The sequence below is a fragment of the Tyto alba genome, unplaced genomic scaffold, assembly GCF_018691265.1.
Source record: "Tyto alba isolate M040663 unplaced genomic scaffold, T.alba_DEE_v4.0 Super-Scaffold_42, whole genome shotgun sequence".
In the NCBI taxonomy this organism is placed as follows: Eukaryota; Metazoa; Chordata; class Aves; order Strigiformes; family Tytonidae; genus Tyto; species Tyto alba.
In genome coordinates this window covers 17,060,848-17,084,213 of record NW_024881318.1, presented here as the reverse complement: position 1 = coordinate 17,084,213, position 23,366 = coordinate 17,060,848, and the positions used below count along the sequence as shown (strand labels likewise).

The following is a 23,366-nucleotide window of genomic DNA, read 5'->3' as shown; positions in this document are numbered from 1 at the left end:
GTCCTGAGTTCATCATCATCCTTATTGAAAACAGAGGCATAGCATTTGTTGGTTTTGGACCTGAGTCTAGTTTATCTTCAATCTTGACCAAATCTTCAATGTAGATAGTCACTGATTTTTATTGGCCTCTGTTTATATAACTAAAGAAAATGTTACTGTTTCTTTTCAATTCTCCTTCAAGATGTAACTCAGCTGGACTTTGGAAAGTTTCTACTTTATCTTCTTGCTTCTTGACCTCTATGTTTCAGCATCTTTTTTTATTGCTACAGCAATAACTGGTAAATAATACCAGTTCAAGATTGTCTGTGGGGCCAATGTGAAGCAATTAGATTATGGAAATACGTATTATAGGTTTCACTGAATCTGTAATGTCTTCCTTTTGAAAAAGGAATGTAAGTAGTTACTATTATTTTCTCTGTAGAACAGTTAAAGTTAAGCCCAGGCTAATGATAGAGGAATTTGGGAAGCAACATAGGAAGAGCGTTCCTATGCACTCTGTCCATAGGTGACAGGAAGTCCTCTGGTTTGATTTTGTTACTGATGTCCATAAAATTGTTTCTTTGTTTTGAACCTATGCACATTTCCTGCATGACATTCTTGAATATTTTCCAGGCTTTGTACAGATGGTGCGTATCTCAGTATCTCCCAGTTTAACATAACACTCTTTTTGAAAAGTAAATTCTGTATTGACTTTAATGAAGCTGCTGTAGACTTATGAATGTGATGTTTTGAAAAAACTTATTTTTTTATTTGCTGTTCTAGGTGTGTTTTCTTTACTTCTCATAGCGAATACTGGGAAAATGTGATTGAAAACAAAGCACAGATTTGGTTGATTTAATTTGGGTTTTTTGACGTCTTGCAGCATACTTAAGATTTGTTTCTGCTGTAAGTACAAGGACATGATATTCCCAAAGGAAATGGTATTACATTTCAATTTCTTACTTTGTTATGTTTTAGTTGGAAATAATGAAACATTTTTACCTGTTTAAAGCAAGCTTCCACCAGATTTGGAGGGAACATATTTCTGTGAAAAAGAAAGAAAATAATATGAGAAGCAATAAGACTCTAGTAATATCTTAAGTAGGGGTACAGATAATAAAAGAATTGAACAGCTGATTTTCAAAGGAATCCTAAGACAAATACGTAATTATGTATACAGTGAGTAGAGCTTTGCATACAGAATTGGTCTAGTTAGCTTTATCAGGATGAAATGTGGTAGGGTTGGATAGATCCTAGCAATTACAATCTCTGCATCCAATCTTGTATAGTAGGTATGGTTATGGAGCAGAATATTAGCTAAATTACCAAATGAACAAAGCTCTGTGAGTCAGTGCTGACTTTTAATTTTGTATTTATTAATGCTTTCTGAATCCAGATTAATAAATAATTTATTAATATTTAATGCATTTCTACTTCTAAAACATTTTTTGTAGCCACATAGCCTAGTACATCATGATATTTATCACTTGATTTAGAATCTTGTTGTGATTAAGAAATAAATATTTGTGAAGTTTGAGTATTCTTTACTCATAACACATACACATATAATGATATATGTGTCTATATACTTGTTAAGTATAGGGGTTTGTTTCTTTCCTTTCCAGAATGGTGACATTTCTGAGGGCATTAGAAGCAGCCTAACTGAATAAATCTTGAGGAATCTGAGCGCAAACCTCTTCATGGGTCTTTCTGAAGTCCCCCTTCCTGGCAGCATGACTCTTGGAGGCCTTTCTCCATGTCTCTGGCTTCTCCAAATGGATTAGTGGAACACAAAATTTTGGTGGCTTTACCTGTGGAAAAGCTCCCGAGTTCAAAACCTCAGCTTCCCTACTCCCTGGAATACATCTGTGACATATTAGCTCTATAAAAGAGGCATTGAAGAGTCTCTGAGCAAGGAGAAAACAAGACTTTATATGTATGCCCCTCTATGTCGAACATTTTGTTTTCCTGTTCTTGGAACTTATTTCCCATCTATACAATTTAACAAGTTGAGTAGATGCACCCAGATTGACAGCTACAATTCAAAATTAAGATGAATAGCTAAATCAGGGATTTAAGTGAAGTGAGAAAACTGTTGAAAGTTGGAAGTAAAGGAAAGCAGAGGAATTTGGTAATAAGGTTTGTGCTATGGAAGGAGGGGGAAAGACCCATGCAGATAGCAGAACAGAAGTCTTTATTTTGTGCGTGAAAGAAATAATCTTTCTTTGAATATTAAAAGCAGTTTCTTGCCTTGCAACAGCTTGATTTGAAAATAAATCCATATATTCTTTTGTAGCATTGTAGGGGTTAGAGATATTGGTATCACATAGCTGAAAGAAATCTGGCTATTTTATGCTACCACTATCTGAAATTCTCTACGTTTTTTCCTGTGTGAATCTAAATATTACTGTCACTTCTATTGGTACAGAAGATGTACAATATCATAGGCATACCTGATTAAATCAAGAAAGGCATCTGCTGCTGTCACTTGCACAATTTTGCCTTCTCTGTGCATGTTTTCTTTAGTACCTTTCCCAGGGTGGATGATGACCACAATGATTATACCAATCAGTACAGCAATGATCGTAGTACTCATGTAGTAGACTACTGCTCGGACTCCCATCTTCCCTGATGCTTTACTATCCAGGGCAGCAATTCCTAGTAAATTTAAGCACAAGGACATTTACCTCATACAGTTGCAAGTAAAGAGTATAAACTCAGCATGATGAAAATGGTTTTGTAGGAAGAGTTTTGATGACCAGTACATTTAAAGCTACTCAAGGTAAGTTGGCCCACTTTTGAAGCTCGTACTGCCACTGTCTTCCCATCCCACCCCTAATACTTATTACATAAATTTCTATTACAAGAGTTACAGCTTTCTGTGATTTGCTAACACTTTGTTAGAAGCAAAGATAACAGGTCTGATGCAGTGTGGCACTCCCTGTGTTCCGGTGAGCCAATTCATGTTTTTTGATTAGCATAGAAATATGCTGCATATAATTTGTAATAGTAAGAAAAAAAAACAGATTACTGTCAAGTAATGTTGATAATATTTGCTACAATTAATATGTATGAAGTCTTTTCTTCAATCCTTAATGGTATGACCTTAGTTTACCTCTGTCCCAAGCCATGGGAGTTTAAAATGTATTAAATGCTGTTAGCTTGTTTCAGAAAATCCTTAGTATTGTATGAATAAGCATTTAGAGTCTTTTATAAGGTTTGCAAAACTTGAGACATTAATCCTAATTCTTGGCTTGTCTTAATGCATGTGGTCTAATGAGAATACTAGGGTGCTCACTATGACATCTGCTGAAGTGTTTGTTCAACAGATTGCAGCAATAAGGCTGCACTGTGTTTTTTAAATGAAGGTGCAGTTCTGCCAGGGAAGGAGCTCTGAATCTCTGAGGAGTGTCTCACAAGGACTGTCAGAGATGGAAATGCTCCCTCTCTTTCCTAACAGGTGCAGTTAGTGTTCTCCTTAAAATGTCCCTTTGCTCCTTCACCTTAAAATTTCAAGTAGTAACTTCCTCATACTTTATCTGGAGGGCTACACCACCTGTCTCCAAATGGTGCTGGTGATTCTTGTTGGAATCAAGCTTTCAAAGTGCAGGATGAAAAAAGATGTCAGATGAGGATCTGTATGCTTGCTTCGCTTTGTTCGCCCATGGACCTCTATATGGCACTGTCTAATCCAGACTTCTGCAGACTGCCCACACATTTACCTAGATGCCATCTTTGAACATATAAAATATAATGAAAGTTGACCACTTTCTGCTCTGCATACCTGTCTCAGAGGACAAAGCAGTTAAAATAAGGCAACAGGACTTCATGAATATAAATAATATGGAAACATAAAACTAGAATCATGACCTGGCAAAACTAAATGTTTTCTCAAATCATTGTAGATATATCGTACTTCAATTTTATATGGAGGAAATATGTGCTACTGGTGTTATAGTGAAAGTGCTCTAGTCACTGGTGTAACTGAAATCAAGGCTGTGTTCCAGGCTCTGATCAAGTATAAAACCAATCTTCAAAGTATAAAACCAATCACATGCTTCATACTTACCCTTTCATTTCAGCTAGCATTTGCATGTCCTTTCAGCAGAAGCCATTAGAACCACTAAGATTTGTACCCACAAAATGAATTGCAAAGGGACATCACTAGATTTGCACCCTTAATTGCTTGATTTACATGTGCCATTGTAGTGGAAGAACAAAGTGTTACTGGCACAGTAAAAAGCTGAAAATGGAAATGCAACATTTGAAGCCCTTGATCCTTCATTTCTCTGCTCAGATTTTCCATCTGTAAAACTGGATGATAATGCTTGTGGTAAGTTTACACTGATGTTTTGAAATTCTGTGAGGAAAATGGTAAATATTACCAAGTAATAAATAGTTTTCTTATCTTTACAAACAGGAAGTAAGTCCTGTAGCCCTCTTGTCAGTGGATGGAGGATAGATTATTTTTTATAGAGTCTTCATAATAATGCAAATGCAAAATAATGCAAATGTAATTAACCAATGCATAAAAGTAAAGTTAATTTTTGGAGAATTTCAGATCTGCTACAGAGTTGCACAATGTTTATATCAGACAACATTTATTACAAATTTTACTTTTAAAGCATCAGTATGTAACTTAAAACAAAGTGGAACTTAAAAGTGAAAAATTAATGCATGCATACTCTTCCAGTCAACTTCATCTTTGTATGCTTTAATTGCTGTTTTATGTTCTATCCTGCCATTTCTAAAGTAGCAGCAATGGACTGTGTGTTTTTTTTACTTTTAGCTAAGATCAGCTTTAAACTTGATTTACATACTGAGCACAAAAAGGTTAAGCCATACAGTTTGGTAGAAAGATTTGGAAATGCACTGATGTTAAATCAAATCAGTTCCCAGTATCCTGCCCTTGCCAGGCAATAGATTCAGGATGCTGAGCACACTTGGTCAAGAGGGTTCACAGGCATATGTTCTTACTGCTTTAACCAAGCCTGATCCTTCTTTGTACTCCACACTTGATACTATGTTGAGTCTTCTATGCTCCAAAAATCACTAGTGTAGGGCACATCTTACCACTAAAGATTGATATATTGAAGGATTAGAGCTTGTGATCCTATTTCCTTCTTGGAGTGAATCTGGGATTGAGTGGCAAACCACGTGCAAGTGATATGTCAGGGAGCAAGAGTCATGCTCTTTTCTTTATAAGTTGCTTTGCAGCTTGATTTCCTGTTATGGATTCGGCTGTGACTATATGTCCCCTTATTTTGGGTTGCTCAGTCTCATTCCTGCCCTTGCTATCGTATGAATGACTGCTCAGCTTGAAAGAAGGGAACAGCAATTCCTCTCTTCTTGAGTTCTAACTGCTAGTGGCAGGTATAGCAGCAAGCATGCAAAGCAAAGGGATGATGGGCCTAAGTATGAACAAAAGCTGTATGAGAAGGAAGCAAGTTCTCACCTCAGAGAGCCCTTACTGGGCAGCTGTCTGCTGGGCAGACTTCCCTCCCACTGAAGCTAATGGGAACTCAGGGAACTCACAAGAGGGACACTTGGTACCATCCAGGGCCAAAACTGCAAAAGCTTCCTGCATACCAACAACAAGAATTATCTAAAAAAAAATATTTAAAATCTGTTTTTAAAACATTAGAAAATAAAAGGATTTGTTTTCTTTCAATTTTAAGATGTTGTCAAGATTTCTTAAAGCTGAATGAGACTCTGGAAGGGTCCTTAATGGAGAAGCAATAAAGTTCGCTCCAAAGCTTTCATGTGTTACAGACCATTGTATCCTCAGTTTGTCCTTTCACAGCCAGCCAGCAAAACTCCCATTGTCCTGCAGGAGATGTATGTGTCCCTTTCATCCTGCTTGCTGCTCTCTCCTCCACACCGCTGCTGCCCCCAGCACCTCTGCCTCTTCTCTTCCTCTTCGCTCCCCTTCCCCAGGGGGCCTGGGAAACTTTGCTGTGCCACCGGTCCCCTTACACAGGGATGCCTTGAAGTTGTCAAGGCAACCTGGAGCAGAGAGCCTGTAATTTCTCTCAGTGTGTGTGCGCACACAACATGAATGGGACTGATTTTTTAAGTATTGATGGGGAGGGAGGCAAGAAGAGAGGAAGGGGGGAGAAGAAAGAAGGGAGCGTGTGTAAGTCTGCAAAACTGAAACCAAACGCAAGCTTTTATCCCTGTCTGCTACTTTCACCTACTCTTTTCCCCTCTTGAGAAGTAAGTGAAGAATCAGTCACACTGTGAGTGGAATAAAGATATGACAAGGCGTTCTCCAGAGTGTCAGGGCAAAAAGCAAAGCACTACATTGTTCCTTAGCAAAGCTGTTAGAGAAGGAATTAAAATATTTCAGGATGTAGGAAAGGCAGCAAATGAGTAAGAATATAATTGCAAGAGAAGGAGAAAGAGAGAGAAAGAATGCAGGGAAAAGGAGAAAAAATCTAGTTAGGGCAACTTGTTAAAAATTCTGAATTGTTAATCTGATAGTTCTGATTGTTTACCTGACTTGATCATGATTTTGCAAATTAGCATGAACTAATGATGAAGCAACTTTCCTGAATAGCTACTATAGTATCACTTTCTGTCAGTTATATTTTTTTATATTGTACTTGTCTCAATTACATTTTTTTATATTGTACTTATTATTCTAGATTATATAGAATTCTAGAATTTACAAATCCAGAGTTGCTCCTACTATTTTTAATTTTCTTGATGTTGAAAGCATGCTGTACATAATGTATGTGTAATATTGGATTATACTATGACACACTAACACAGAGAGATGGTACTGTATTCCTCAGTAAGACTGAAGGTAAAATATACTGAGCACGTTTTCTTTAGATAACATTTAAGACAATAATAACTTTGAATCTGCTTGTTCAAAATTAATTTCAAAGGAGTTATTTTGAGAGCCAAAAAGCAGAGCCCATGCTAAGAAGTCCTACCTTCAGAACACTTTATCTTTTTAATTAGCACAGCTGCATCAACTGATTTTTTGCAGAACAGTCTAGTGACCTCAAATCGTAAGTTATGAGGTATTTTGTCTGAGATTTGAGTTTAAACACATACCTATATTCCTGTTACAGTACCTAAGAGTTTCTGCCTGTGTGTCCTTTTAGAAAGAAGTAATATACATTTCTCCAAAAATCAGCCTCCTTTTCTCCAAACTAGACATTTGTTGTTCCAAATATATAAAATGATGAATCAATTCTGACTGAATGTGTAGAACAAACTGTGCATTGTGGTCCTCATGCATAGTGACTAGTGAAAATGAAAAAGGGAGGATTTCTACCATCATGATGAATTCTTTGCTTATTCAACATATGAGAACTGAATTGATAGCACTTCCTTGTTAATCTGGATTTTTATATAAATTTCCTTTATGTGTTTTAGACTCAGTATTTAAAAACAAAACATTACAAAGAGAGCATCTTTTAATTGCTAATTATTTTTCTGGGTTTTTTTTATGGTCTCTTAATCAGGAAATTGCAGTTGCTTGGTAAGGACTCCTGAGATGGAAGAGCAATAATGGCAACTGTTGACTCAGGAGTGTTGCCCTAATTTTGTTTCTTTAAGGTTGTCTTTCACTCTCCTAATGAAGCAGTCTTAAATGGGCTACTCCCGACCCCCTACATCCACTAAGCACTGTGTGATGAGTAAACTCTCAGTGTGAGACCATGAGAACAATCCCTTTCGTGCATGTTGATGAGGATTTGTGGAAATGAATAACACTGTTCAAGGTCATGGTAAAATATGCTGACAGAAATATTTTAAGGAAAAGCAATAGTTAGGTAAAGACAGTGGAAGTATTGCATGAGTTTAATTAACATGATTAAGCTCTAGAGCTTTATTTTGATAGCTGCTAAGCATGTCCTGGGTGGTGCTGAGCATTCCCAGAAAACAAAAGTTAAATAATATTTAAAGCTTTGACAATTGAGCACTTCACACGGTCAAGTCCAAAATTAGTCCAAACTCTAAATTGTTATTTTTAATAGCAGTAGCAATAAAAGAATAAAATTGCAGAGAAGAAAAGCTAAAGAACATTTTCAAAGAACTTTATGCACTGGTGAAGTTAATTAATATTAAATCCGTACAGATAATGACTTCCTGAAGGCACATAAAATACATGTCTGAAATGTAGCTGGGCAAATATCTCACACGAAAATTAGTGGTTGTATTTGATCCAAAATTATGTGATCATGATTAAGCCAAGCTTACTAATGAAACCCATGGCGGGGATATAGTAATGCAATTCACTGAAACAATTAAATGACTAAGAGTTGCTCCTATAGGACTAGACCTGTGCCACAGCTTTGTAGTCCTGCCCCATCCCTTGCCACCAGAAATCTATTAACTTTGGGTTTTGTAGATTTAGTTTTTCTGTCAGTTTGTCATTTTGAATCATCCCAGAATTGTGGCGTGTGAACACCAGAGCTTTACAAAGGACGCAGAAGGAGAGCATGTTTGGGGGCAGAAAGCTAGCATTTTGGCAGCAGTTTGCCATTACTTCAAGTTGGCCGTATTAAACTTCATCCTTTGCTCTTTGGTGGCAACCCTGCTAAAGCAAATTCAGCATTTCTTACTTCCCCCTGCTTATCTTTAGTTGGCTTTGTTCTCACCAGGTAGCTGAGCAAACACCAGCCACTATTTGATGACAAGGAGAGAACAAGAGTGTGTGAAAGAGCACCTGGACTCAGGAGAGCTCTAGAGGGACGTGACTACTCAAACCAGCACTGTCTTCAAAAAAACTCAGCATAAAAATATACCCTTATGAAGATATAGACATGTTCCTGTTACATGTAAGAAAAAATCTCACTGCATGAGTGAATCAGAGAAATCACAAACTTTAACAGAAAAGTAGGATGTAACAACATGTAGAAGGTCTGCATAAGCACTTAAAGAAAGTGCTGTACCTTCCTTTGGGGATTCTCTACTACCACAGTGAGGAGAAAGGTTGTATATGATGAAAAAATGCCTTTTCTAGAGGACGCTAACCTAACCCTGCCATACATACTTATTTCTGATACTCACAGAGTGCTTGTTTTGAAACATACCTGAATGTGGATGCTGGATACCTCTCGGTGATTCTGAAAGATTTTGCATGTGCAAAAGTGGTGCAAACTGAACTTTGTACTCTTTCTGTTGGTTCCATGCTTCTTGATGGAAACAGCGTAAAAATATGCTAGCAAATAGGTGTCATGTGTGCTAGCTTCAAATATATTCCCTCCATCCCTTTCTAACTCTTGTTAAGGGAAAATATTTTGTAACTGACCGTGTTTTTCAATCCTTCATCCTCTTGGCTGCAAACACATGCTTTTCTATCCACAGTTTATTCATTAGAAGGAAAATGTTTGTGGAACCATGGTAAGATAATATCAGAACATCACTGACTGGTGCAAATGGTAGAGGCCCAAATAGTCTCTAGTGGCTTTACAGTAACTTTTACCTTTAAGTTAACCATGAATAATGAAAGATCATTTTGTTTTTCATCATTGATACTGCTCTTTCAGTGGAATAACTTCACTTTATGAAACTGCTTGGTTTCAGTGCATCAAGATTAGTTGTTATCTTATAAAAAATATGACAGATATGACAGTAATCTATGCTGGAAAGTATTTCCTGGGTCATCAAGTATAGCATTCTGATACAGCAGGCAAATATATTATAAGGTCTTGGTTAGAAATTTATTGAGCTTGAGGTTCAAATCAGTTGTTATTTTTACCCTTCATTCCACAGCTTTGCTCACTTTTTACTTTGCTTGTTTCCAAGCACAAATAACTTGATTGGTCAACAGTTCAATGTCCAGCTGAAGATCAGTGGCAAGCCTCAGGGGTCTGTATTGGGACCAGCACTGTTTAATAGCTTGGGGGTACTGGTGGATGAAAAGCTGGACATGACCCAGCATTGTGTGCTTGCAGTCCAGAAAGCCAACCATAAACTGGGCTGCATCAAGAGAAGAGTAGCCAGCACATTGAGGGATGGGATTCTGCCCCTCTGCTCTGCTCTCATGAGATCCCACCTGCAGTGCTGGGTCCAGCTGTGGAGTCCTCAGGACAGGAAAGTCATGGAGCTGTTGGAGCAGGTCCAGAGGAGGCCACAAAAATGATCAGAGGGATGGAGCACCTCCACTGTGAGGACAGGCTGAAAGAGTTGGGGTTGTTCAGCCAGGAAGAGAGAAAGCTCTGGGCAGACCTTATTGTGGCCTTTCAGTACTTACAGGGAGCTTATAAGAAAGACAGGGACAGACATTTTGATAGGGCCTGTAGCTATAGGACAAGGGGTAATGGTTTTAAACTATAAGAGGGTAAATTTAGACTAGATATAAGGAAGAAATATTTCACAATGAGGGTGGTGAAACAGTGGAACATGTTTCCCAGAGAGGTGGTAGATGCTCCATCCCTGGAATCATTCAAGATCAGGTTGAATGGGGCTCTGAGCAACCTGGCCTAGTGGAAGGTGTTCCCGCTCATTCCAGGAGGCTTGAAACTAGATGACCTTTACAAGTGCCTCCCAACCCTAACTGTTCTATGATTCTATGATTCTTCCTTTCAAATTTTTCTCTATGTCAGGACAGTGTCCATAAATCTCTCCAGATTGTGCTTGTTGCTAAATAATTTATAGGTACCAAAGTGTTACACCTCCCAGTAAAATGAAATATGTAAATATGGTACACTTAAATGCTGCATTTATTGAGTGTCAGTGATATTTTCATTCCTGCAGGAAACCTCTTGGAGGAATATGATCTACTCTTCTGAAAAGTACAGTTGATTTACTTTTCAGGTTTGTAATATAACAGAATACATTTGGAGAACCAATAGGAAAGTACATTTACTGAAACTCACATCTGCCTGAAAAGGACCCTGCTGTGGGGCTGTTTAGATACCCATTTAACTCTTCGCATTATTCCATCTTTTGCTCACAGTATTGGAATGTGCCAAACAATATGCTTTTTGAAGAGAAACTAGGGAGTAATTTATCTTCTTTATGTGTGCTAAGCAGAGCAGGAGGGAGAGGCAAGCAGGGATTCACAGCAAGCCATGGAGCAGTGATTAGTAACAGCTGACAGTCTCAAACCATGGCTCTCTTTCTTTGGTTACCTCATTGTAATAACAGAGTACAAAGGACTGACTGTCTTCAAGCCAAGAATCAGAGACCCAGGAACACAGAAAATAGCAGCTTACAATTTTTTTGGTAACAAAACGCTGCAGCTACCTGCACAGTGCAATTCTAAAAAGACATCCTTTTATGCCCAGACATTTCAGCTAAGTTTTCCTGGAAATGGGATTCTTCTGTTAGGCATAAAGCTGCTTCTTTTCTGTATCAGGAGTGAAAAAATGAGCACGCTTGCTTGAGAAAAAGCTTAATGTAACATAGCAAATTATTTCAGTTTAATTAGGAAAAAAGTTAATCGTGGTAGCCCATAAGCCAAAGCACATTGAATAGTTAGATTCAATTCTACAGGACATATTACAAGACTGAAATAAATCTGCTAGCAGTTGTAAGACTTCTACCCTATTTCCCAAGGTTGAAAATATTAATTTTCACTTATTCTGAACATATTGTCAAAAATATCTACTTTAAAGACAAAACTGATCCCATCCTGGCAAGATACCACTGATGAAGATACCTTTGCCTTCTGGATGGTGTTAAGCACATTGCTTAATGCTCCATAAAAATCCATAATGCAATTTCTTAAAATACATATGGAAGCTTTTAATCTGCTAAACACTAGTCTGAGTTTTAGCAGACTATGCCTGGAGTTCTTCACAGACATGCTTTTGTATGTGCAGCACTTATTAAACAACATTCCACAAATGTACAGTGCTTCTCTTATCTGACTACCTGTATACCATGTGATGAAGCTGTAAACTATTTACTATGCTAAATCACTCCTGATCTACTTTAGTTGCTACTGAAAAAATAATACAACATACTTGAGAATACAGATGTGAGATCAGAGGTATCTGTAAAGAAATAGTAGCTAGTAATGCAGTCTAATGCAATTGCTTTTACATCTTTGGTATGTAACAGGTATCTGGAGACACTTCTGTTGAATTGCTAGAAAAATGAAGTGAACATAATTCTAGTCAGAGAGGTGCAAGATTCAAAGAATGGAAAATTAAGGTTGCCTGTTTAAAAAAGGATAGAGACATATCTCTATCTGTGTGCAAAATGACATTGGATTTGGCGTATGAGATTGTACTGACTTGTAACTTGTCACAGATCTATGCTGAAGACATCACCTTCTCATTCAAAATGTGATCCAGTATTGTTGGCCAGCCAGTTCTTGGCTTCTTCACTAAAACTTCCAATAATACTCTCTATTGCAGTGATAGTGTCTTTTATTTGGATTATTGTTCACTAGGATCTGACACTAGTTAATTTTATAGAATTCATGCAGCAGGCATCATTTGGAAAGAAGCTTTGCCCAGTTGGATGTGAGTCAGCTAAGAGTTGAACTAATGGTAATGTCTTACTAATGTATCTGGTAAGGACCTGGATTTTGGATTTCTGCTTGGAATTTTAATTTTAGCACAATTTTTAAAACTCTGATATGATCTTTCTTGGCTAATTCAACAATATTAAGGTAATTTGGAAAGGAATAATGTGACACTATCTTTAGATATGTTCCTCAAGACTTGATTTTTTTGAGTAATCTGAAGCTACTCTAGTAACAGCCCACTCACTAAATATTCCTGCATATTTTTTGATGTTGCAGTAGCTACTATCTATTCGTGTACCAGGTTTACTAATAATCAAAATTGCGCTGTCTTTTTTTTTTTTTTTTTTTCCCAGAAATCTTGTCAGTAACACAACACTGATTGGTGCTTCTGTGTCCAACTTAAAAATGATAAATTTTCATTTTACTTTCAAGCTAGAAGTTCATTCATCTGCTGCTGTTTTATCCATTGATCTTCCAGAGAATTTGTCTCAGCTTCTCATGGACCTGTGCCTTTCCTTTTTGTCTATGTGACATATACCCTGCTGGTGTTTACATGTTATTTTAATACCTTTAGTTTATTACAGTCCTTCCCATGTGCCATGCATTTTTTCAATTTGTACTATTTTGCAACAGTAAGTATGCTTCCATGGGCTGTTCTTAATGGAATCACACTTTGTTTGCTCACACCTCACATATAATTTTAATTTTCACCAAGTTGTAGTGCTATCTGCATTCACATGAAGTGACATAAATAATTTTGAATGGAGTTCCATGCTGCTTTTGCTATCCTGCTCTCCATACTGAGCTAACATTAGGTCTGTTACCTATCTGTGACAGTGAAGTCAGCAATGTGAACATAACATATTCTCAATCTGGGGAACTTTGTTCTGAAAGACATGACCCCCAAATCCTGTATTGACTTTGGTGCAGGACCTAGTATACTGGGGCCTCAATCCCTCTGATAATTCAAGTACAAATAAGATGCACCACTAAATAGTATTATCTATCCATGTCAAAAGGAAATACATGGAGCTCTTCCATGTCTCTTAAATCACTATTTGCACTAGAAATTGCAGAACAGCAACTACTTTGAAAATACAGAGTACTCTTAGATTCTCTTTTTTCAAAGACTCACATTAAATTGGATTTGATAAAAATTCTGCATATGAAGTTTCATATGGCATAAAAAAATTGAAACTTGCATTAATAAAGAATATAGAATCAATCTGAGACTTCCGTTATCAAGTATAGCGAAGTCTACTTAAAGAGTATGGGCTCTGATGCAGACATAATTTGAAAAAAAATTGTATAGACATTTTAAAATCCATGAACTAGCAGCATTTTTAAACAACACTTATAATAGATAGGTTAATATCTTAATAATAAATAAGAACATTCTAATGCATAAAATCATAAACATATTTCCATTTTTTTCATGGACCATAGGAGTAAATCATAATTTAATTACACCCAAACCTCCAAGAATTGAATGGGTAACAATCAGATCAGCTTTAGGAAAAAAATACTTCTTATTTGTGAATTTAAGGTCTTCTGGCAATATGCCATATGAATACCAAGGACTCATTGCTTTAGCTGCAATCAATCTATTACATTTTAAATTGTTATAATTTGCGGGTTTTTTTCACAATTCAGAAATGATGTTAAGGCTGAGACCTCATTACAAAAGTGTGGAATTGGAGTTTCATATGAACAGGCTTTTGTTTTCCTTCTTCTTTCTCCTTTGTTTCAGTGACCTCCTGAACTTTGGGTCACTGATTCAGTTACAGCCTTGCAACATCAAAGCCGTACGTATTTTGCTTTGTCTTTCTCCACCTTACAGACTTGTAGGAGGCAATGGAAAGAAGTTAAGACTTCCTCTGGAATTTCTGACAGTAGCAATCAGTGCTTTTTAATAATATTAAACAGCTCTTTTTCAGGATGTTACAGTGCTAAATATAGCTGAAAAATAGATTTTGACTTCTACAATTCAAGTGTTATACAGTCGCCATCTGGGCATCATCTGCTTGCAGGCAGGATTGAGGATATGAATTTCTATGAGAGGTCTGAGGTACCAAAGAAAATATCAGCTGATGTTAAACTAAACAGATGAAAGATAAGAGGTTTTCTTTAGATCACTGTTATTATTGGATTGTGATGTCCTGCAGAACAGAAAAGAAGCCTATTTACTTTTTAATGAACTATTAAACATCATATCTTGAATTTGAAAGCTTTATTTTCCTTATGGATGTGGGCCCTTTTTACAACTTCATTAACCTTGTGACAGGTATTAGCCAAGCTTAATAAGTTAATGTTCTCTAACTTAGTTTTCAGGGATAGGGGAGTTAAAACACACTGCAATTGTAAATATTGGACAAAGCTGATTTTCAGTGCAAGAATGTATTCATTAATGAAATAGCCATTCATTAGGTGAACTCTTGACCAAAACCTATTTTTTTTCTAGCTCTGAAAAGAAACTATATTCACTGGAGAATCTCTGATATTATCTAAATATTCAGATCTAAGTTAGAAGTGGGTGGCAAAAGCATTTAGCTTTGCATACAAGTAGAGAGAGAAAATAAGAGCTGTTTATGGAGGAAAGAATCAGAATCAGTATGTTAATTCTAGTGCAAATAGTATACTCCTAGTGCTATGCTGTACCTCTCTTTTCCTTTATCTACCACCAGTAAGGAGCTAGCAATACAGTCGTCAGAGGATAAAAAGGTGTAATTATCTCAAAAAAAATGTTAATTCTGTTTAAGTATGTAATTATTACAAACTAAAGCCTGATCCTGAAAATGTGCTTAACGGAGACATCTAAATAAATGTTTGTGTTAATGTACTTAGTCCAAAAAACTCTTCACAACTTGTGATATGCTCGAAGTCCTTCAAGCTTTTCAGTGGAGAAGATGATTTTTGGTTAAAGATTAATACCAGATCTGATAACTCCAACTACTCAGGAACTACAAGTCATGCTTTCCAAATACTGGAATACCCTAAACCCCAACATTTTTTTCAAATAAGTGCTCTTTGTTCTGTGACTCTTGAGTTTTCAGAATATAAGCAGTATCTATTTTTGAGCTTTTCTTCACAACCAGGGGCCCAGGAATTTAATTTGCTTTGATATTTGACTTCCAGAGATGATGGGTCTTTAAGAATAGCATTAAGATCTGAAAGCTTCTGTTAGCATGAGAGTTGAGCACTAGACTGTTTTATTTATTTGCATGTTTCTTACTCAGTATTAGAACTGAATTGCTATTCAACTGTGTAAAACAGTAAACAATTTTATATTTTCATTCCTACATGATATGGCCCCATAAATAAGACTTTCTGTATTCTACTATTTCTTCTCTTTGTAGATCAACATTGGTATATCAGTTTCTGATAGACTGCTGAGGAGAAAAAGGTCTTTTCAAGATACTGTCAGTAGAACGAACACATGGAACTTCAGTATCTGGTGAGCTGAGGAATCGAAATTTAAGAGATTGCCATCCCAGGTGCTTTTCTTGCTGTTTTGCTGGATATAACTGTCTTCATAGGAGCAGGAACTGAAAGTTTGTGGTATACTAAACTGTCCTGTTTTGCTAAGCATAAAAATCTCCGAGGAATCTGTGTTTGTGCTGACTGCATGTGTCCCTCTTTCAGATGGAAATTCCATGCTTTAAAATGATGAATGCTTGACCAAGACAAAAATGCTAAATATACAAACTTTTTTGTTCTGATAAACACCGAGACAGGAGACTCAGGAAAGGCCAACCTTGAGAACAAGTAGGGGCCCGTAGGAATTTCTTTTTCCCATTTCTGGAATTCAGATGGCACTTCATAATATCCAGAGATATATAGGTGGGCTCTTAGCTAAAATGAATTAACTTTGCTTTAGTATGTATTGGTGGCATCATTCAGTCAAACCTGGGAAGATGAAATTACAGTGAGAATCAAAGAAAAAAGGTCTTGTGTAAATGGGGAAAAATATCATCAAGGCTGCCCAAGTAAAGTATCTGAGGCAGTGCATAGAGGTGGCAGAGTATGCCCAGACCTAGACAAAACTGATGCTTTCTAGTATAATCCATCACCACAAAAAACAGTAATTTCTGGGACTGGTGGTATGTTACAGGAGTTTTTACATCAAACTTCAGCAGTATAACAGCACCCTGGACTCACTTCTGTGAAGAAAACCAGATCTGACAGTGTGAGCCTAAAAGAGTTCACACTGAGAGACTTTCCACCCAACTAAAAAAGGCTGGCAATTCTGTAAGGAGATTGTATGTTTCAGCAAACATTTTGCTGTGTTCGTGGCTGCTTCAGGCACTCATCTGGAGACAACATTATAAAAAAGGAATAAGGAAAAAGTATTTTGCTCTGTGCTAGCCACATCTCTACAAAAAGTTATGAACTATGACAAGGAACTATGACACAACTGAATAGCAATTCCTACCAACCAGTCAAGCTCTTAAATATTTGCAGTGGTATCTTTTGAGAGACTCTTCATCCATATACAACAGCATTGTTTATATTTTGTTGCATTCATTTCTCAAGGTCTGAACTGGAGGATACAGAATATATTCAGAAACAGCCTGGAAGAGAAAGTAAAGAAAAAAGATGCACTAACAGGAGTGTCTGGATGAAAGGAATTGTAGCTGATGCAAGGTCTGCTTTGTGACTCTCTAACATGAAGCTCAAATCCCAGATGTTGCTGATCCTTAGTTATATTTGTAGTCTCAACAAATCATTAGATTTCTGTCCCAAGTGTCTCTTCTTCTTTTTGTCCTCCATCACCAGTGAGAGCTGTGTCATGCAGCCAGATACTAGGATGAACAATTAGCTGGGCAGCCTTCCTCCTCTTCCAGACAACCCAACCTCTTAATGAAACCCAGACCTATGGCTTTAGTCCTGTAGCTGTTGGGGTGCACAATGACTTCTTCTCTATTCCTCAGAACACAGGTGGGGGGCATCCAGCAGTGCTATCAAGAGACCAGTATTCAGTATCTCTCCCTCCAGATGATGGATCTGCCTTATGGAAGTTTATAATCCAAATACATGGCTGAAGGACAGCATGTAGAAAATTCAGCAATTAATTTTAAGAATTTATAATAAAGAAAAGGAAGTACTTTTTCACACAGGACACAGTTAAAATTGTGTTGTACAGTGCCACAAGCCAGAAGTTAATAGTTGCATAATGAAACTAGAGAGTTCACAGATACAGACATCATTGACTTTATTTAATTGCATACCCCATGTTTCCTTTATTATGAAAAATAATTATGAGGTATAATAATAAATAGTTACTCCATCTAAGCCCCTACAAATGATTCATGATTTCTGTGGACCTTTATGGTGATCTTCTATGGCTGTGTCTTTCTCAAGCCAAAAATGTCGTAGTCTGTTTAATCCCTCCTTGCGTTTCACTAGAACTCCATTCTGCTAATAAGCCCTGGCACCTTCTCCAGACTGTCACAGTGAATCTGAGACCTCTTGCCTGTGTACTAATGAGAGCTTGTGGTTGGTGTAGTATAGGTGTAGCATGTTCCCCATTCCCAGGTGTATCACTTTGCACTTGGCACCATTCTAGTTCATCTGCCATGTGATCATAATGTTATTAAAAACATTGTCCTCTACAGGTTCAGTCCTCAATATCCTGAATAAAATGCTTGCTCTCAACATCCTAATTCCCAAAACGCTGAGGAGATTTGGCTTTGCATTTTGGAGATTTTGCTGTCAAAATACAAACTTTAATTATGAAATTAATTATAAAATTAATTTGGAGATTTTGCTGTCAAAATACAAACTTTAATTATAAAATTAATTATAAAATTATTTTGATTACTTTAATTATGGGCTTCTAGCAAACTTGAATGATTTTAGAGGAGTTTTTTAGCTTATTTGTCTTTAACTATTGCTGACTTTGTTCTTGAACACCCTTACTGTTCGTGCATTACTGATTGCAGAGACTAAGACTTCAGAATCTATACTGCTCTGTACTTTCTGCTTTTGGATGCTGCATATCATGCTTATGTTTTCTTTTTTAAGGTATAATCAATATACAGTGTCATTATATGTAGGAATTTCATCTCTGCTCTTACTGCATTTTTAGTGGGATCTAGGTTCACTTAGAATTGTTCCCTCAGGCTCTTGTGAGGATAGATTGCTACGTATTTCCTATTGCAAAGTTATTTCAGAAACGGTTCAGAAGTGAATTCTGTTTTCATTTTATGATCCTTTCTGTAGCTCCTTGCTTTTAGTATTAGCATAGATTAAGATATATAGCACTTTCTGATTAATAGGTTCCATCAAAAACTTTATTTATTGTACAAGTATCTATGACATTTCATTACAATTTTCTAACATCCATGCCTTGCACAATGCTTTCTGACTTCCAACTGAGTATAGTTTATTTCCTCCTGGAGCACCTTCTGTGCAAAAACTTATTCAGGAAACATATTCAAGGAAGCATGGTCAAACTGATTGCCAGCACAGACTGAATCTGCATGTAATTCTTTTTGTGTTTCAACTTGAAAATTGGTGTTTCTAGGTGCTGAATATTTCCAACCTACCTTTTTTTCCTATTGATTTTTCAAAATATATCTGCCTACTACTTAAACTAATTTTTTTAGCTTCTAGAAGCTTTGTCCAAAATACTTTAGAATTACATGACATAATTATTAAACTTATCCTGCCTACATTTCCTTAAAGACTGTGGAGGGGAACACTATAAAAATGTTCCAAGTTTTTCATCACTGAGTGCCTGTCTAAATGATGATTATTAAAGGCTATATGCCAAACTTGATAGAAATTCATTTTATACAGTCATACAGGTACCAAAGAGCAGGTATTTAAAGTAATTATATGTATTAGGGTTAGGGTTATCAAAGAGTTACCTGAAAAATAAAGTAAGTTACTTTAAAAATAACATTTTATGTATTAAAAGAAAGGCATAATTAAAAAATGTAACACACTCCTAGGATGTTCATGGATTGATTACTCATAACAGGCTTACTACTCTAGGAGATATCTACAGGGTTTTTGTGTAGAAAGCTCCCAATACAAATATACGGGCAGCTCAAATACACTGTCAATCCAAAAGGTGCTTCACTCATAGAGAACCTGTCAATTCTCTTCTTTTGCCTATAACTAAAGTCAGTCAAGATCAGCATAAAGCTTTTCATTGATTTGATGTGTTTTGATTATTTTGACTTCTGAAATAATTTCTCTATACAAAAATCAGAGAATTTGGGAAAACTGGAAAATTTTCAGTTTTGAGAATTTGGAAAATGGGTTAATTGCTCTGGTGACCAGCTAAATAGAACAAACACCACCTAATTGTTTCTCAGTTTTCATGCATGAACTATGTGAACTGACTCAGGAATGATATATTTCCTAAACCAAAGCACAGAAGAGCAAGACTGACTTTTGTTAGTATTTTTGGCTTCCAGCTTTACTGTGAGTACCCAAGATGTTGCACAGGCACTGGTTATAGGTCTGTTCTGTGAGAATGAATTAAAAGAATCACTGCTAGGCCCCTCCTTTTTCTTCCTGAGAGAAGGATAATGCTGACTCCACAGTATTTGTTCCCCTCTCTGGAATCTTGCTGAATGAGAGACTTTCCATCTGTTGAAACTATCATAAACATTTGTGGCTGATATGAGACAGTACCTGGGGCCTTGTAGTAAGAGACAGACTTTTTTCCACAGTAGACTTGACGGTGAGTAGAAAGGAGAACACTGGAACTGCATAGAGACTTCATGCAGTGTGACTCCTGCTTCCACAAACTTAGACACAGCGTGGATTCCCAGCCTCTTTTTTGAAGAGGTGATGCACAGGTTTCTTTATGAGTGTTCCAATTGTGTGCTCTGATATGAGGGGTTAGGATAAACAAATTAAAAATTCTGGCTCTTTATGTTTACTGCTATTAATTTAATATAATAATAAAGAGCTTTAAAATTGTCAACATGAAAATACTAATAATTTACTAGAGGATAGGTGTTTTGATAAGATTTTATAACATTTGCATCCAGTTACTTGATGGATCATTTACTGCCTCGTTCCAAGTATTGGAAAGGCAAATATAAAACCTAATTTCTTACATTTAATAACCTGAGACTGTAGTGTCTTCTAGAATTACATATTTATAGAAGACTGGGTACAGCTGCTATCTGGATGTGGGAGGCTGTGCTGTTTTATCATAGTTCCCTGTCATACAACCTAGTTTAGGCCCATTACACCATATGCTAACTTCAGGATAATTTTTTTTTTTTTGACTTCATGGGTAACACATTCCTGTTAAACAGTTGTATCTAGTGAAACAATATGGTCCATTTATGCATACCTGATTATTGGTGATGTCATCATAGCTAATTGCAAGCAGTCACTAGGTAAGTTTGAGTGTAGTATTTCTATAACAACTGTCTCAGTGATGGCCCCCTATACCATTCTTGCTGTAATAATTTGCTTAAGTTTATTTCCATCTCTACAGTGATATAACTAAAATATCTATATACTTGGCATCTGCTGAGCTGTGACAACTTAATCTACATGTCTCCATTCGAATTTCCATCATATATGGTCATCTTCTTTTCTGTCTAGTATCTATAAAACAACTTCACCAGCACTACAGCTGAAAGGAGAAAGAAAGCCGAGATACAAAAGGGAAATAAGATTTGCCTAAGGTTATACAATATGTCACAGCATTCATTTTCCACATTTGACATCCATAAATTGCTTTGGGCAAAATTTGGCTTTTCAGCAGTTGAATTTGTTCATATCTAGATGCTGCGTGTTTCCTGACTTACATAAGGGAGCCACTTGGAGACTATTTCATCTTCAGTTGTTTCTTTGAATATTATCCTTGTTTCATTATAGGTAATTTCAAGCAATTCCATCTGCAGTTTGGCTGTTAACTGTGATGTCTGCTTGTGTTTTGTTTTATTACATGAGTTACTTTGTGTGCCTTTGGTTTTGTCTGAATAAGAGAATAGACCATGTTCCTTACTACTTGTTTTTAACATGGTCACCATTCATTGCACACTTTTAATAGCTGAAATCAAAAGCATCATATGTACATCTGAGGCTAGTTAAGAGGCATCCACACATGGAAATTCCATCTTTCTGCACTTTGTCAACACCTTCTGTAGTTTCTGTAGTGGTAAATACTATGAACACGTTGGAAAAGCCTGGGGACAAAACCTTGTGTCTCTGAGTCTGCTCAAAGGAAAGTCACTTGTGTTTCCTGCAATTGTCAATTTTGCAGTTTGTTAGTGAAAGGCTACATCAGAGGCAGGGAAGTTTTTGTATCTTCCAGAATCCATGGAAGATAGTAATGATATTATTTGAATTAGAAAGGGGAGTGAATATAAACAAAGACACACTACAAACTACATAGTAAGATATTTTTCTTCTTTGAGGTAAACCTTCCATACTCAGTCTTCTAAGCTGCTTAACTATACAACCATCTTTTGTGTAAGAAGAATCACAGTTTTTGTGTTTGTACAGAATCTTGCACATATAATCCTGGTATGTGATTAAGATTAATTTGTACCATAGTAGTGTTATTCCCATGAACAATTTGGACAAGAATTATCATCTAATGCACAGTGCATTGTACTGGCATTCATGATTGGGATCTTTGCTTGATTCTATTATTGCTGACCTGCTGTATCTTTGGCAGGACAGCGGACCTCCCTGTTTCACTGATTCTACATTCTCTTTCCCCAGCTTGATTTATGCTAGCAAATAAAGTATTTTCTTACAATTTCTGCAATATGCAGCAAAAATTAGTCTCAGATCTTGACTGGGCTTTTTATGCTTTGCTATACTTTACCAGATAAAGATATTTGAAATAAATGCACAGAATTTAATCTTAGTTTACTTGCATTTAAAAGCAGTGGTCCCTGTACAACTGAATTCCAAACTTCCAAAATTTTGGGAAGGAGAAGCAGTCTGTCTGTGAATCTGAGCTATGACCAGAATTGTGCAAAGTATTTGAAAATAACCCTTATAAAATTTCTCTAGCTTTAATATATGTTACAAATGTTATTCTTCAGCTATGCTTTTTATAAAGACTGGTCATAAATAGTTTTCATGATCGTGATTTCAGGAAATATATAAGTTGGTTAGGGAAACATACCTCCTCTGATGCCCTTATACTCAGTGAATACTGAAACAGCCAGATAAAACTTGTGGGCCACTTTTAAGGGCTGGAATATTAATTTCATTATGATCTTGCTGTAACAGCTCAAAAAATGTTAATACATTGTGTTTTTAATGCTGGTGTAAATCTTATAATCTTTGCCTATTTCATGATGAGTTGAATTGCTATCATATGCATACATACTTATTTTATATATCTTTTATGGTCAATGCAGATTTTAAAATAAATATATCAAGCACTTTGAGTTATAATGAAATAAGAAGGTATAAAACATTTTGAAGTCCTATAACTGCAACAAATTCAAAACAGAAATGAAGCAAAATTGTCAACCGTGTGTTTGTATAAGAATTCAGGTCAGATTTGGCCATAAAATAATCCAAATGGGAAATTAATCTATTTCTTTGTTTATTTATGCTGCTTCCCAAGTGCTGTGCTTTAATTTTGCCTCTGACTTTGTAAGGGTTACTTACTGGGAATGCTGACTTAGGAGTTCTCTCATTTGAAAGCCTAGAGAATAAAGACCAGCATAGAGTATGAAGTTGGGCTTGTGTCTAAACCAGAAAAGATGAAGAATACAGATATTCATATAATCGTATTTTCCTGTAAATGGTTAAAGTTGGTGAAAGTTATGCAGCTAACCTCTATTTTCTCCCAAGCAGATGTTAGTACATGTCTAGTAACATACATATCAGAGGACAGAATCTCATGGAGAAAACTGGATACCTGTCTGAGACACGTGCAATAATGGTAAGTCATAAGGCAAACATGAGTGTGATTCTGCATTGTTTCTTTCATGAAAGTACCAAA

The 23,366-nt window shown here is 36.4% G+C and overlaps 1 protein-coding gene across 1 annotated transcript in view; it reads right to left on the bottom strand.

The window, feature by feature from the left end:
• SLC1A3 (solute carrier family 1 member 3) overlaps window positions 1-23,366 on the bottom strand; it is a 65,438-nt gene that overhangs the window by 17,741 nt on the left and 24,331 nt on the right. Inside the window, exons 4-5 of the mRNA XM_032992235.2 lie at window positions 2,433-2,637; window positions 982-1,024 (exon numbers count right to left, since the gene is read on the bottom strand). Of these exons, the coding sequence (XP_032848126.1) occupies window positions 982-1,024; window positions 2,433-2,637 (248 nt within the window). The remainder of the gene's footprint in view (window positions 1-981; window positions 1,025-2,432; window positions 2,638-23,366) is intronic.